General features: G+C 51.8%; 1 protein-coding gene across 1 annotated transcript in view; it reads left to right on the top strand.

Annotated features, from left to right (window-relative positions):
• The window catches only part of Myo15a (myosin XVA), a 55,279-nt gene that overhangs the window by 4,805 nt on the left and 34,506 nt on the right, over window positions 1-15,968 (top strand). The window contains exons 2-22 of the mRNA XM_041664678.1: window positions 499-581; window positions 1,164-1,227; window positions 1,748-1,857; window positions 2,147-2,221; window positions 2,428-2,518; window positions 5,740-5,745; window positions 5,977-6,080; window positions 6,196-6,259; window positions 7,416-7,529; window positions 7,951-8,112; window positions 10,360-10,473; window positions 11,002-11,060; window positions 11,140-11,263; window positions 11,933-12,028; window positions 12,357-12,488; window positions 13,139-13,264; window positions 13,843-13,920; window positions 14,592-14,740; window positions 14,824-14,869; window positions 15,028-15,152; window positions 15,691-15,808. Of these exons, the coding sequence (XP_041520612.1) occupies window positions 499-581; window positions 1,164-1,227; window positions 1,748-1,857; window positions 2,147-2,221; window positions 2,428-2,518; window positions 5,740-5,745; window positions 5,977-6,080; window positions 6,196-6,259; window positions 7,416-7,529; window positions 7,951-8,112; window positions 10,360-10,473; window positions 11,002-11,060; window positions 11,140-11,263; window positions 11,933-12,028; window positions 12,357-12,488; window positions 13,139-13,264; window positions 13,843-13,920; window positions 14,592-14,740; window positions 14,824-14,869; window positions 15,028-15,152; window positions 15,691-15,808 (2,040 nt within the window). The remainder of the gene's footprint in view (window positions 1-498; window positions 582-1,163; window positions 1,228-1,747; window positions 1,858-2,146; window positions 2,222-2,427; window positions 2,519-5,739; window positions 5,746-5,976; window positions 6,081-6,195; window positions 6,260-7,415; window positions 7,530-7,950; window positions 8,113-10,359; window positions 10,474-11,001; window positions 11,061-11,139; window positions 11,264-11,932; window positions 12,029-12,356; window positions 12,489-13,138; window positions 13,265-13,842; window positions 13,921-14,591; window positions 14,741-14,823; window positions 14,870-15,027; window positions 15,153-15,690; window positions 15,809-15,968) is intronic.

Here is a 15,968-nt window from a genome sequence, read left to right as displayed (position 1 = left end):
GCACGGGAGCTGCAGGAACTGCAGTGCCACTCCAGAAGGTCCACATGCAGTATTTACACACTTACCCTGGGCAGGAGATGGTTCCATCCTGGAACAACCTCCATCTTTGTCTTTCCCGAGGCCTCGTGTTATGACATCAAGCTATCACGCAAGCCAACACAGGGGATCTGTGGGGAGCAGGGTAGGGACACTGAGAGGACAGAGGTGGGGAGGGGACAGACACTTGTGTTTGTGGTTGTGGATATATCTGTGTGTGGTCACTCCCTGAGCAGGACACTGGTGCCGCATAGGGATGCCCCCCAAATACTTTACACACAGACTCACGTCCCTGTGTGTAAGGGTTGTACACAGTCTTTAGGGGCCACTGCACTCCAAGACAAAGAGTCTGGAAGACCCCCAGAATCTCAGCCTAAGTTCCTCTCAGACCATAGGAGCAGGTGCCTGGTATATCCAAGCCAGGCTCCGCCCAGGCCTCCACCTTGTCCCCATCTCTCATAGATGCACTCTATACGCAACCTGCCTTCTGTGCGGTCCCGTGAGCAGCACAGGGAAGATGGCGTGGAGGACATGACACAGCTGGAGTAAGTGGCTGGGGTGAGGGAGGAGTCCTAGTCGGATTCCTAGCTCTCATCCTCACTGCTGGGCTGTCTACCCCTATGGACACCTCCAGAGCCTTACTTTCCCCATTTGCAAATAGTGTCATGAAGTAGCACAAAAGTCAAATGTGTGCAAGTCGGAGCTCTGTGAGTTAGATGGTCCGTGGTTCAGATCCCAGCCGTACCGTTTACCAGCTAGGCAGTCATGGACCTATCATTTCCCCACCGTGTGCCTCAGTTTCTCTTCCACAAGATAGGTATGGGCAGTTGCTGGGAAAATTCTGGCAAATGTTGTCAATCCCTAAAGCTCTCCAACCAGAACAATTCAGCCTCAGGCCTTCTGCCTCAGTGTCCTCAGGGTCCCACCAAGTGGGTATGATGTTTGTCATCCCGTTGAACAGATGAAGAAACTGAGACATAACAAGATGAACTATCTTGCCCAAGTCTCATAGCTGGTCAGTGGCAGAAAGGGGCTTAATCTCAAACATACCTGACAAGGACACGGTGCCAAGTATGGTGGAGCCTGTGCCAGAACTGGGACCCTCACAGTACCTCATGTCCTTCCAGAGACCTCCAAGAGACCACTGTGCTGTCAAACCTAAAGACCAGATTTGAACGAAACCTCATCTATGTAAGTCTGGGGCTGGCCAGCCCGAGGACATGCCTGGATTCTAGACTGGAGGTGGCCAGAAGGGTGGAAGGGAACCTGAGACCCCAGAGCTGTGGGACAAAGGGCCTGAGGCCTGAGGCCTGGAGCCACTTCTGAGTCATGTATACCTGTAAGGGTTTTGTTGACTTCAGGATACATGTGCTCCCTGCTTCTCTGCTCTAGACAGTGGAGGTTGACCTTGTCATGGGGCAGAACTGCCTGCAGCCTGGGCCTAACCGTGAATGAGTAAGGTGGGCAGAGATCACATGCCATCTTGGCCTGACTAAAGCCATGGAGCCTGGTTCACTTCACATTCACAACTTCAGCCTGTGTGGAGCCTAGGACTCCGCTAGAGCACGGGGCCTCTTGGGCTGTGGAGGGATGATAGGATGAGGCCCGGCAGGCAAACATAAGGCCCATTGGAACACATATCCCAAAGCAAGAAGAGGGAGCCACAAGTGGCCATGGCAACCATGGTGCTAAGGTCCCGGTTTACCAACAGACCTATATCGGCAGCATTCTGGTGTCAGTGAACCCATACCAAATGTTCTCGATTTATGGGCCAGAGCAGGTGCAGCAGTACAGCGGTCGTGCCCTAGGAGAGAATCCCCCGTGAGTATCTGTGGGGTGCGGAGGGGTTGCCATCTCTGAGCCTGGGGAGCCCCTGGATTCCTTCCAGCCGTGAGTGGGGAGTAGGCGACCCACAACTCAGTGCAATCTCTCCCCAGGCAGAGCATGGTCTCCTCTAGAGGCCACCACTATAGCTCTCCCTTGGGGGTGAGAGGTGAGCAGTGCCGGCTGCTTGGCTGAGCAGAGATACCTATCCCCCAACCCCCGGTAGTCTTGGGACTATGGAAACTGATTGTTGGAGACAGTAGTATCTTGTGCCCTGTCTCACCAGGCACCTCTTTGCAATTGCTAATCTCGCCTTCGCCAAAATGCTTGATGCCAAACAAAACCAGTGTGTCATCATCAGGTGAGCCAAGCTGTGCTCAGGTGTGTGTAGGGGGGACAGATCGAGGCACCTTGGGTAGCGGGTTTACATCCAGACTTCTAGATAATGAGATGAGAGCCTACTATGAGCCACAGGAAGGGCACCTCTGGGCCACCATGTGGCTCATGGGTGGAAGTGGATGTGGAGAGGCAAAGGAGAGCTGACACTCTGGCCCTGTGTTCGGCCAGTGGGGAGAGTGGCTCCGGAAAGACTGAGGCCACGAAGCTGATTCTGCGTTGCCTGGCTGCCATGAACCAGAGACGGGACGTCATGCAGCAGGTGAGAACTATTATCAAGCTATCACGTGGCTCCCTGTCTGCCGTCTGCTTTGGATCCCCGGCCCAGCAGTACCAGGTTCTTGAATGTGCCCTTGACGGAGGGAGACTGAATTCCAAATCGGCCAGCAGGGGTGTCTCAGTGCAGGGCTTCTCTGTCTTCCATCTTCCCCAGGGAAGCTCCAGGGAATAGGCAGGAAGTCATTCTTACTCTCTGGTGTCTCCAGCCTGACCGTGTCTTTCTGGTTATGGCCAGAACCACCATAGTCTCATACCCAGATGCTGAACAGGTTCAGGTATGGCTATAGCATGAGGCAGAGGCCGTAGTAGACTTCAGGCTTGCTGAGCAGACATGAGCACACTAAATCCTGCCACCCGACGTCAGTCTTGGAAGCTCATCCATTCCCTCAGTAAAGGTTTCCTGAGGCATTACTGTCTTCTGGGCTCAACAAAGAACAGAAAATCTTAAGACAATGTTTACAACTGTGCAAGAGTTATGTTCCAGGGCAGGAGGTAGAGAAGAGGAAAATATAAGTAACTGTTGAGTAAATTATGTAATTATGTCTACTGGAAAGAGTAGGTATTAGTTTTTGAGGAGAAAAAAAAAAGGAGGAGCAAGGGCAAAAAACAGAGATCTGGGGAGTATCACTACAAGCACAATGAGGCCCCAGAGCAGGTCTCAGAAGAGTGAGGAGGCCAAGGAAAGATCCTGTGCAAAGGTGCAAGCCGATCTAGGGTGCCCATGGGACATCAGAATGGCCATATGGAGTCAGGATCAGAGGGTCCAGATGCCCGTGACTGTGGCACTCTGTATATAAGAATGCATTTAGGTGCAGGGCAAAGCCAGCCAGGGACTTGGCTGAAGGGTCCAGTCAGTGTGAAGAGGGCTAAACCAAGAGTGACCACGGACAGCGCTGATGTAGAGGAACAGCTGAGAAGAGGTACCGATCAGGTGTCGACTCAGAGATGATGGGAATCCAGGGCTCAGGGAAGATAAGGCTCAGTGTCCAGAACCATGGGCTCTCAGAATTCCCAGCGGGCAAATGGGTCTAATGCTGTAACTAGTGGCCATCTTGGCAGGGCCTCTTGGAGGCTGACTCATGCCCTCTGTGCTCTAGGTGGTTTTCAGTTTCCTCTACGTGTCTGGGAGAGCCCATGAGGTAGGCGGGCAGAGAAGTGGGCTCCACAAGTTCCTCCTTAGGCCAGGTGTCTTCCAAATGCCCTCAGAGAGCCTCATGCCCCCCCCTCTTGAAAGGGGGTCTGTGATCGCTTGCAGATTGAGAACCTGATGCCTAGGAAGAGAAGTGACCGAGGTGACAGGGCAGAAATTTACATTCCATGGCTAGAGGATGGATGTGTGACATACTGGGTCTGAGAGATTCTCCGTCAGGCACACACCATGAGGACACTGGGCAGGGCAGGTCTAGGGTCAATTTAAGGTATGGCTGAATCCAGGGTCTTAACCCAATGGGCATGTGGGCATGCCGTGACCCACCACCATACACTCTGGTCAGCAAGATGATGATGTGGTAGCTCCTTCGTTACAGAGGAGTCTGTCTCGTTCAATAGCTTTGGTCACGTATCCTCACTAGAAACAATCACACAGCAGGGCCCTTCTCCCTCAAATGTTTATACACCCTAGCCCAGTTTTCTAACTTCATTTCTTGTCTTATGCTGGGTACCAGGAACAGAGAAGGGGCCACACACACCCTGGAATTTTCAAGGCACTCCCAAACTAAGGGACAGTATAGAACAATGCCCTACTGAACTTGATTACTGAGCAGCCGCCGGCAATCCCACCCTCTGCTGCTCTTATCGGGAGCTCAGCAGGCACCAGGCTGAGTGTGGATGTGGGCAGAGGAGCATTGCCAGCACCCTGATGTTACAGGTGTCATGTCTGGGAGAACTGGGCCCCCTTCCTATCCCCAAAACTTCCTCCTGAGGACATGGCTTAAGCAGAGACAATGCCCTGTGCATACTTAGTGTAAGTTCACCAGGCACTTCTAGGGACCCACTCTGTGCACGCAGAGACCCTAGGCTTGCTGTAGCACCTCTCTACATCCCAGTTTCTGAGTCTGCGGGACAGCAGTGAGGTTAGCACCTAAGTATCAGATACTGACATGAACAAAACTTAGGCTGTGGTGGTACAGACCCACTGTCCCAGGTACTGAGGAGGCTGAGAGAGCTGGTTCATGTACCCAAGACCTTTCTGGGCTACATAGTGAGATCTTGTTTCAAAATGAAAAACAAATAAAAGGCTGTGGGTATGTCTCAGCGGTAAAGCATTTCCCTGGCATGTGTGAGGTCTTACATTCTATACCTAGAGCTGGAGGAAAAAAAGGCAGAATAATTGTCAAGGCAAAATGTCTGACATACAGTTTGTACTTGTAGGTGGGTGCCACAGTTGGCTGTGATCACCCTGGGTGACTCTGCTCATGATTCGCTAAACTCCTTGTTTTTATCCACTGAGAGAATTTGTGAGAGCCTGCTGTGCATCCGTTAGCCCTGTACAGAGACTGGGACTCAAGTGTGCAAGGAGACGGATACCTTCTCACCCACAGGGCTGACTTTCTATAGGGACACAGAGAGTAGCCAGGAAAATACATTTGTTGAGGCGCTGAGCACCTTGAGGAACAGAAGCCTGGGGAGGCTCCATGAAGGAGAAGGGAGAAGCACGAGTGTTCTTCCAGGAACAAGGATCAGCGGGTGCAGATGTCCTGAGGCAGGGATGGGTCTGGATGGAGGGGCCTGGTGAAGTGGGAGGGACAGATGGAAGGAGGGGAGGCAGGACACTATGAGACAGGGCTGGACTTGGAAGTCAGAGCAGGACAGTGATAAGGTGGGTGCCGCAGGGATGGGATGAGCCCCAAAGAACACCTTGGTAACTGTGCTGAGTCTAACCCAAGAGGTAAGAGCCAGGGAATGCCAGAGAGGAGCCTGGAAGAAGGATGGCAGGAGTGGGGTGTGGACAAAAAGACGGGGCTTCCCTGTGCCTTGCTGCAGACACACTGGTTGCATGCCATATCCTGAGGCCATGCTTCAGTCCCTTGACCGAGGGTCATGGAGGCTTGTGGGACTTGCAACAGGGACCTAAAAGAGACCACCAGTGTTTCCAGAGACTAAGGCTCCCCGCCTCCTGGAGGGAGAGGTGGCTGGTCTTGTTAATGAATCTCTCTTGTCTTATCTCATTTCGTTTCTGCTCCGGCTTCAACAACACCCCTGAAGATAAAGGTATGCAGGCTGTGTGTATGGACCATGGGTGCTACAGCGGGAACACGGGGTATAGAGCCACGCATGAGGGTGGGGCTTCCAGGGACGGAGAGGAAACTCTAGGGTTCCATAAGGAGACTGCTTCAGGTCACCCCTCCAAAGGGAGGGTTCCCTGGGACCCTGTTTGGTATGTTTGGGTTATACCCTGACCCCAGTACCCATCTCTCCCACAACCTTTCCTTCCTGGTCCAGATCCTGGAGGCAACACCTCTCCTGGAGGCCTTTGGTAATGCCAAAACCGTCAGGAATGACAACTCTAGTCGCTTTGGGAAGTTTGTGGAAATCTTTCTAGAAGGGTGAGTAGGACTGTGGTAGATGCTCAGAGGCCTTGTGGAACCCTTCATGGCCCACAGCAGCACCCGAGGCTAAGTGGGCCACCTCAGTCCCCAAGAGTTGACTGTGCTTCCCTAGGGGTGTGATCTCTGGTGCCATAACCTCTCAGTACCTGCTGGAGAAGTCAAGGATCGTGTTCCAGGTAGGCAGGCCACAGGCCTGGGTGGTATTGAATAGGGGTAGTGGATTATGAGCAAATATGTATATACATGTGAAGATATGTGTGTGTGTGTGTGTGTGTGTGTGTGTGTGTGTTTGAGATCTGTCCCCTCTCTTCTTCTACCCCAACAGCCTAGTTGACTCATACCCAAAAGATCAACAGTCTGTTCTTCACCCCAGGAACACAAGGATGCATGTGTGGCCCAACACTGCAAGTCTTACTGCCGTGTCCAAGCCGCTACCTTATTCTATGGTTCTCTCTCTCTCTCACTCTCTCTCTCTCTCTGTGTGTGTGTGTGTGTGTGTGTGTGTGTGTACCTGAGCCTGTGTGTGTGTGTGTACCTCCCTTCTTTCTACCCCAACAGCAGCCTGCAGATAAAAGGGTACCTGTGTGGCTCAACGGTTTGCCTCCTCCAAGTCATGCTTCCTCCGAGTCAGGCTGCCATGTCCCTTACTCAAGAAAGCCACGTTATTCTGAGCATTTCCTTGTACCCTTTCACATCCCCACCCTTAAATGCTTCACTTCTTATCTGTGAGACACATTACCTTTAAAAAAAAAAAAAAAGATTTACTTATGTGTGCAGTGTTCTGTCTGCATGTATGACTGCAGGCCAGAAGAGGGCACCAGATCTCATTACAGATGGTTGTGAGCTGCCATGTGGCTGCTGGGAATTGAACTCAGGACGTCTGGAAGAACAGCCAGTTCTCTTAACCGCAGAGCGGTCTCTCCAGCCCTGAAACATATTACCTTTTAAGGAACTATGTCTCAAGATAGTAGATGGATTCTATGAGATCTGTCCCCATGGTGTCCCATGGGATTGGGGCTTAAGAAGACCTCAGCCAAATGGGCCAAGTGAACCATCTGAAGGCCTGTGTGTACACATTTGGGTCATGGAGATGCATGTCTCCAGGTGTGCAGGGATGGTTTACATAAGAGAAAAATGTGGGCTATTTCTCCAAGCCAAATAAGGCCAGCACCCCATCACACCAAGATGCTCTCAGATCTCACCCCCAGAGATGCCAGCCAACTTGCAGGTCCCTATGTATGGACATGTTTCTATGTGCACAGCTGAGCCTGGCTGAGTGACTGAAGGAACCACTCTTTTATGCGCCCACCTTGCCTCTTGCCTCCCCTGCAGGCCAAAAACGAGAGAAATTATCATATTTTCTATGAGCTGCTGGCCGGCCTCCCAGCCCAACTGCGGCAGGCCTTCAGCCTGCAGGAGGCTGAGACCTACTATTATCTGAACCAGGTGAGCATGCACAAAGGGCTACCCAGATACCCAAAACCCCACAGCTTCTGGCAGTGAGGACAGGAACCTTGGGCCTCAGTAGAGAGAGGAGCCCACCTGATCTATCTTTTCTTCAGAGCCTAAAACAGAACTAGCCAAGGTGATGGTACTGAGCGCCCCTTCTCTGGGACTCGGTTTCCTCTTCTGGGAAATGGGAGCAATAAAGCACCACTCTAGAGAGGTGTGGGTGAGGAATGCTTGACTTGGTGCTGGCCGATAGTCCATCCTCCATTAACGCCGACTGTGGGAGGTGGGGGACAAACTCTGCCTCCTCACACAATCTGTGGAGCTGTCCTGGGTCCCCTCAGAACCTCTGGAAAGCAGGACCTGAAGGGTCCTCAGCTTGAGCACTGGACACTGACTGTCCCCTGCCTCCAACCAGGGTGGGAACTGTGAGATCACTGGTAAAAGTGATGCAGATGATTTCCGCCGCCTGCTGGCTGCCATGGAAGTGCTCGGCTTCAGCAGTGAGGACCAGGACAGCATCTTCCGCATCCTGGCCTCCATCTTACACCTGGGCAATGTCTATTTTGAGAAGCATGAGGTAAGAGGTGCTCAACCTGCAGGGCCACACCCAGATCTGCGAGTTTCCTCTCCGGTTACACAATGCACACAATTTTTTTTCCCCTGCGTGGCATATTCTTTTCTCATATGTGAGAATTCTGTATGTGTTAGAAAAGCCAGATAATTATCTTTAGATGACTGAAAAGTATCCTGCCTGCTATGATTTTGTTTATTATAAGTTTGGTATTTTTCTTCGAGGATATTGCCATGTAGATTATTTTAAAATTACTTGTAGGCAGCTTATCAATCTTTCCTTATACATTGTAGGATTTGTAGATTTTTTTGGTCATTTTGAGAATGACTTCTCTCTCTAGGCTGGGGATGTAGTTTGATTGATGCAGTGCTGTGTAGTAGGCAAGAAGTCCTGAACTTGCTCTGTGCCCTCTCATAATCCAGGGGGTGCTGCACACTGGAAGGTGGAGGGAGGCAGGTGGACCAGAAGTTCAAGTTCATCCTCGAGCTACACGTTGAGCTTGAGGGTAGCTGGGGCTTCGTGAGACTCTGTCTCAAAAAAAAAAAAAAAAAGATAGCAAGACGGCTTCATGGGCAAAAGCACTTTGGGGCTCACTTTGTGGAAGGAGAGACCTACCCCTGAGTTGTCCTCTGACCTCTGTGCATGCCAGAGTATGTCCACCACACGTAAAAACACAGCAGAGAAATAAATGTTTCGGGGTTTGTTTTGTTTTGTTTTGTTTTGAGATAGGGTTTCTTTGTGTGGCCCTGGCTGTCCTGGAACTCACTTTGTAGATCAGACTGGCCTCAAATTTGGAGATCTGTCCACCTCTACCTCGTGAGTGCTGAGATTAAGGGCATACACCACCACACAGGGCTAAAAAACTTTAAAACTGTGCTCAAAAGAATTATTGTATTTTAAAAACAGCTCAAGTGGTTAAGAACATTTACTGCTCTTGTAAAGGACCTGAGTTTGGTACCCAGCACCCACGTCAGGCAGTTCCCACTAATCTGTCACTTCATCTCCCAGCATATGACACCTTTGTTCTGGACTCTGTAGGTATCTGCACCAACATATATACACCTGTGCATGCACACCACACACACAATTAAAAAATAAAAATAAATCTTAAAATAATAATTCAGTGTAGTAAAGTATGAGATCAGAATCCAGTTTTTTTAATTTCCAGATGGTTTTGTAACTGTCCTTATCCTGATTTGAAAATCAGGTACTTATTGTATATACAATTGCCAGGTATGTCTGATTCTAGGCTTTAGCATTTTGTTGTTGTTAGGTTTGGACTTTTGTTTTGTTTTGTCTAAAACAAGGTCTTGCCTCGGCCTTCCAAGTTCTGGTACTGTAGGCAGGTGCCAAGAGGTCTGTCTTTTAAACTGTCTGTCTGTGTGTGTGTATGTGTGCCATGTGTGTGCAAGTGCTCAAAGAGGCCAGAAGAGGGTATTGTCTCTCTCAGAGGCAGTTACAGACAGTGGGAGCTGCTTGATGTGCTGCTGGCAGCCGAACTCAGGTCCTCTGGAAGAGCAGCAAGTTCTCTTAACTGCCAAGCATCTCCCCATCCTCTCTCCCACCCTGTGTGTGCACCTGCACGTGTGTGTGCCCCCCCTCCACGCAAACCCATGTCACTGAACCTGTAGCTTGTGACTGGTCACTGAGCCCTGGAACTGATCAGTCCCTTCAGTGCTGAGGTCACAGAGAAGCAGCACCATGCCTGGCCTTTACTGACTGCTGGGATCTGAGCTCAGGTCCTCACATGTGTGCAGCAAGTGCTTTATCCACTGAGCCACCTCCCCAGTTCCAGATCTTCTCATGTGCACTATCTATCTGTACACACTGTACTTTCGGCCCATCTGTTTTGCTTTGTATATTTTGGTGTTGAGGATGGAGCCTATGACCCCACACATGCTAGGCACACCCCCATGCCAGGCTGTATGAATGTCTGTAGTCTGTTTCTCCTACCTAGGAAAGCTTCCTCCTCTTTTTTTTCCAGACTTTCTTTGGCATTCTAGCTTGTTTCTGTTTTTTGTTTTGTTTTATTTTGTGTTTCCAAGGCAGGGCTTCTCTGTAGCTTTGGAGCCTGTCCTGAAACTAGCTCTTGTAGACCAGGCTGGCCTCGAACTCACAGAGATCCACTTGCCTCTGCCTCCCAAGTGCTGGGATTAAATGTGTGCACCACCACCACCCGGCTTGTTTTTATCAGAACTCTAAACTCAGCCCGACCTGTTTAGCTCAGGCTCACTACCATGGTGTTTTCCATAGACTGATGCCCAGGAGGTGGCCTCTGTGGTGAGTGCCCGGGAGATCCAGGCTGTGGCTGAGCTGCTTCAGGTCTCCCCTGAGGGCCTGCAGAAGGCCATTACCTTCAAAGTGACCGTGAGTCTGAGGACCCTGCATCCTGACAAGGGCCTGTTCTTCTGGGGCCTCAGCTCCCTCTCCTGCTCCCTGTCACCTCTCAGTCAAACTGGAGAGGTGGAGCCTCACTTCAGGCCTCCACATGGGCTTTTCGCAGCTTTCATTCTCTTCTTCTTTCAGTCCTGCCAGTGTGGCTGGAATGGAGGGTGGACACGGGCACACATGGCATGCTTGCCTCCAGCAAGCCTTCTCCGAACCTGGTTGGGTCAGAACTTCCTCTAAGGCATCCATCAGTCCTTCCTCTTCCAGGCTGATCCCACGACTGATGTCTTCTTAGGCCTGTCTCCCCATTACACCAGCAGTCCCTTCCCTACTTGAACAGCCAGGTTCAGAGAAAGCATTTTGGCCTGCTTTGGCTAGCAGTGAGCTTGAGACCAATTATCCCAAATCGCCAGTGTGCCTTTCCCATGCTCCTAGACCCCCAGCCCTCCAGGAACTTTCTGAGGTACTTGGCAGTCAGCTGTCACTCAAAGGTCATGTTCTTCTCAGGAGACAATTCGAGAGAAGATCTTCACACCCCTAACTGTGGAGAGTGCCGTAGATGCCAGGTGAGACTGTACCCCTTCTTGTCCAAATCGCAGACCCCCAGTGCCTCTGCCCTGAGCCCACTCACCTCCTCTGTTCCAGGGATGCCATTGCCAAGGTCTTATATGCACTGCTGTTTGGCTGGCTCATCACCAGGGTCAATGCTCTGGTGTCTCCAAAACATGATACATTGTCCATCGCCATCCTGGACATCTATGGCTTTGAGGTAGGGCTAAGAGAGCTCTTAGGAAGCTACTAGGCGAGGCTGGTTGGGGACAGTGTGTAACGGGCTTATGTGACCACACCTCTGACACGTAGCTAGCACTGGGGAGCCCTTAAGCCCTTGCCTCAGCTAGTCAGGGGTCACAGATAACTTTCTGAAAGAAAGCAACATCCCTAGGTGAAGGAACACTATCTGTAGAGGTCAGGAGCATGGGGTACCTTGTCTGGGGAGCCAGTATCGCTGTGGGGGAGACTGTCATACTTAATGATGATGATGTGGAAAAGCTGAGTAAAACTTCCAAGTCAAAAGCCACACAGACACTTACAACGCACTGTTGTGTGCCCAGGCACTGTTTACAAAGCCATTCCATCCAAAAGCCATGTAAGACAGGTATTGCCAAAATCCCCATTTTACAAACAACCAGAACATGGCAGAGCCAGGACTGGAACCCAGGCAGAAGGCATAGTGCCCTGAGCTTTTGGCTCTTCGATAGGCCCCATCTGGCATGCAGAGGGCCCTACAGGGTCTGTGGTCAGGGTCCAACTTTTTGCAGCCATGAAAAGTAGGGAGTAGCCTGGGCTTGGACCTGGAGAAGGTACACAGGGTCCATGATGGGAACAGATGGGTGCTGACCAAGGAGGAAGCAGACCTAGCCTCCCACCTGCCTGGCAGGACCTGAGCTTCAACAGCTTTGAACAACTATGCATCAACTATGCCAACGAGAACCTTCAATACCTGTTCAACAAGATCGTCTTCCAGGAGGAACAGGTGTGCAGCCCCCACACTCCCGCTTGTCCGGCCTTGCTGGTCAAGGGCCTTCCTGAAGACACAAAGAGTGTCGGGAAACATGGAGAGACAGGAGCGAGCAGGAGCAGCATGCCTGAGGCCTGTGCTATGGAGGGAAAGGTCCTGGGTTGCTGAGTCTAGAGAGGAGTTCTTTCAGGACCTTTCTCGGGCTCTTCTGACCCAGGAAGAGGGAAAGCGAGGCTCTGAGGGTCCGTGTTGCCCTGGTAGGATTCTAGCTCCATGTTACAGAAGGCAGGACGCAGAGATAGGTTAGCCTGGGCAGAGGTGATGGAACCCACGCTATTCACAGGAGGAGTACATTCGAGAGCAGATGGACTGGCGAGAGATCGCCTTTGCTGACAACCAGCCCTGCATCAACCTCATCTCCCTGAAGCCCTACGGCATCCTGCGTATCCTGGACGATCAGTGCTGCTTCCCGCAGGTAAAGCGCAGGTGCTCCTGTGCTTGGCATCCCAGACTGCTGGACAGGGACTGAAGCCTGAGGCCACCCTTCTGTGCTCAGGCCTGGGGCGGGAAATGTGGTGTTAGGACATCACCTACAGCAGTGGTTCGCAACCTTTCCAATTCTGAGACTCTTTAATACAGTTCCTCAGGCTGTGCTGACCCTCAACATTTATACAGTTATTTTCGTTGCTACGTCACACTGTGATTTTGCTACTGTCACGGAACATAATGTAAATAAGCTGTGTTTTCCAATGGTCTTAGGCAACCCTGTGAAAGGGTCACTCGCCACCCCCTCCCCTGCAAAAGGTCGAGAGCCCGTCCCCCCCACCGCAAAAGGTCGAGACCCATGGGTTGAGAACTGCTGATCTATAGTCACCTAGATTGACTAAGATTGGAAGTTCCAAGTGAGGCGACCTGGGTTTGGGCTGCATACTCTGACTGAAACTGGGGATTTGATGTCAGTGAGAGCATGTAGGCAACTGGAAATCCCCGGATTCAGCCACAGTTGTGGGTCTTGCTCCCCGGACTCGGTCAGCCTCCCAACTGTAAGCCATTGTTCTCCAGCACTCAGGGCCAGGAACGTGTGCCAAGCCCCCTGACCCCTACCCCCACCTCCCTCCCTCGTAGGCCACAGACCACACATTCCTGCAGAAGTGCCACTACCACCATGGCGCCAACCCACTCTACTCTAAGCCCAAGATGCCACTGCCAGAGTTCACCATCAAGCACTATGCAGGCAAGGTCACCTATCAGGTGAGAGTGGAGGCAGCCAGTGTGGCCTCGGGTCCTCCATCCTGCAGGCTGGAGACAGAACCACAGTGTGGGCCTCGCCATGCTTCTAGTTCTGACACTGTGGCCCCTCAGCTGTGTGGCCTTGGAAAATTGCTTGAGTTCTCTGAGTCTGTTTCCTCACCTGAGAAATGGGGCTAAGAATGCCAGTTTTCTGAGGCAGAGGTGTGACAGGGTAGATTTGACCCTAAGAGTGCCTGTTACTGGTAATGGTGTCATGTGGTCATTATAATCCATGTCACAGCAGATTCTCACACTTCTGTCTCCATGTGGACCTTACTGTCTTCATCTGCAGAATGGGTAGAAGGAAGTATGGCCCAGTCTGGGTCTACCCCACCCCCTGAAAGTGTGAGCAGGATGGAGCAGATGGGGAGACAGAGGGGAGGGTCCATTCCCTCCTAGGAGAGATGGCACACGGAAGTCTGGTAGAAGATGAAGGAATGCGGAGGACTGGGAATAAGCCTTTGATGCATCCTGGCTGCATACGGGATGGGGTGAGTGAGACCAGCCATAGACACAGACCCACCAATTCCCTTTTTTAGGTGCACAAGTTCCTGGACAAAAACCATGACCAAGTGCGCCAAGATGTGCTGGACTTGTTTGTGCGCAGCCGCACGAGGGTAAGCCAGCCTGGGCTCTCGCCTGCCCCACCCCGGTGGTCCTGTCCACATTCCTGGTGGCACCTGATCCAGCCTCCACTAGCTCTACCCCAGGCTGTCCCCAGTCCAGGAAAGGGAAGCCCCTTGACCTGGTCTTTCTCTTTAACTCATCCCTGCCTCAGTCACCTGCCATGGTCCCCACCTTAGTCCCTACGAGGACCCTTCCGACCTGGTTCAGCGATAACCAGTTTACCACTGAGACTAAGTTCTGGATTCTTCACTTATGTTTGAAGTCCTCATTTTTGGGGATACATGGGGCCAAATTTGGGTTCCTTGGAAAGCCAGCCCCACTGCTCATCAGCAGGTAGACCTACGACAGAAGGACTGGTTGCACCCTTCCCCTATGGGCTTCCCTTTTCCTCTTCTGTCAAACCAGCCAAAGTTCCTGACCAGGGCCAAATTCACAGCCAGTACTGTGCACTCCCCGAAAAGAAAGGGAAAAGCAGTCATGCTGTGGGCTGGGTCCCTCAGGAGGTGTTGAGCCCATATGCAAGTTAGGATGGCAGGGACAGCTGGAGTCAAGTTGTTTTTCAGACCCTTTCAGTTCAGGGACCTGACTCCTATTGTTCTGTCCCGTCCTGCCTTCAACCTGCTGCATCTGTTTGCCCTGTCCAATACCTCGGCCCCTCCAGGTGGTGGCACACCTCTTCTCCAGCCATGCTGCACAGACCGGCCCTCCACGCCTGGGCAAGAGCAGCTCCATTACCCGACTCTACAAAGCTCACACTGTGGCTGCCAAGTTTCAGCAGTCACTCCTGGACCTGGTGGAAAAAATGGAGAGGTGGGTTGGGTGGCAGGGCAGAGTGGGTGAGCCCCGACTCGCTCCCTCTGGGGTCTCACACCTCCTCTCCCACCTCCGCCCAGGTGTAACCCATTGTTCGTGCGTTGCCTGAAACCCAACCATAAGAAGGTGAGGCTCCTGGCAAAGTCAAGTCCTCCTCCCTATGAAGTGTGACACTGGGCAATGCTTGGCCTCTCTGAACCCCTCCCTGCCACTGCGGGACTGCACACCCCCACCTTTGTACCTGAGTGGATGAAATGCAGGTGTACTTCTGGGCGTCCTTCTAGGAACCAGGTCTCTTTGAGCCAGACGTGATGATGGCGCAGTTACGCTATTCAGGGGTTCTGGAGACTGTGCGGATCCGCAAAGAAGGCTTTCCGGTGCGACTACCCTTCCAGGTGTTCATCGACAGGTACTTCCGTTGGGTAGTTCCTAGCCGCACGGACTCCTCTCCTCGTGCACTGTTGTTCAGACTGTACACCGTACAAAGCATGTTAGATTCGACATGGGAAATATAATTGTTGACGTGTGTGTGTGTGTGTGTGTGTGTGTAATGGCATGTATTCACTTACTAGTTGGTGGCTCAAATGAATCAATGTGTGTGATTATAGGTTACAGGACAGTTTTCAGGAGTCAGTACTCTCTTTCCATCATGTGGAAGAGATGAATTCCCCAGAGACTAACTCAGGCCATCAGGCTTGGGGACAGAAACCTTTGTTTTCATAGTTTCTTTACGTATGAAACCCATCTCATGTGATTTTAGTCGCCTTTAGGACAGTCTCCAGCAGGTGTCAGAAAAGCCTTTTGTTCTGCTGAAATAGTGTATTAGTTCTGACACCTTGAGCTAGTTTTGGGGACAGTGCTGTGAGCAAGTCCCTATTGGACCACAGCCCCCCCCAGACACAGAGATGGGGTAACATCGGGCCCTCAGGCTGGGTTTGTTCCCCCAGGTACCGCTGCCTGGTGACCCTCAAGCTCAACGTGCCAGCGGATGGGGACATGTGTGTGTCGTTGCTGAGCCGGCTATGCACAGTCACCCCAGACATGTACCGTGTTGGGGTTAGCAAGGTGAGCTCTGGAGAGCCCCACATTCAGTGGTATCCAAGTGGTACCTCAGACTCATCCAGATGCCGAAACTTGGGATGTTTATCCACCTCAGCTCTGTTCCGATGTCTGGTGCCCCAGTACCCAAGCTTTTGCTGCTCCAAACTCCCAGTCAGGCTGCGGG

The sequence above is a fragment of the Microtus oregoni genome, unplaced genomic scaffold (assembly GCF_018167655.1).
Source record: "Microtus oregoni isolate MIOR12 unplaced genomic scaffold, Mior012 000015F_ref0000493, whole genome shotgun sequence".
In the NCBI taxonomy this organism is placed as follows: domain Eukaryota; kingdom Metazoa; phylum Chordata; class Mammalia; order Rodentia; family Cricetidae; genus Microtus; species Microtus oregoni.
Note: the sequence above shows the minus strand (reverse complement) of the source record. Positions and strands in the feature narration are given on the sequence as shown.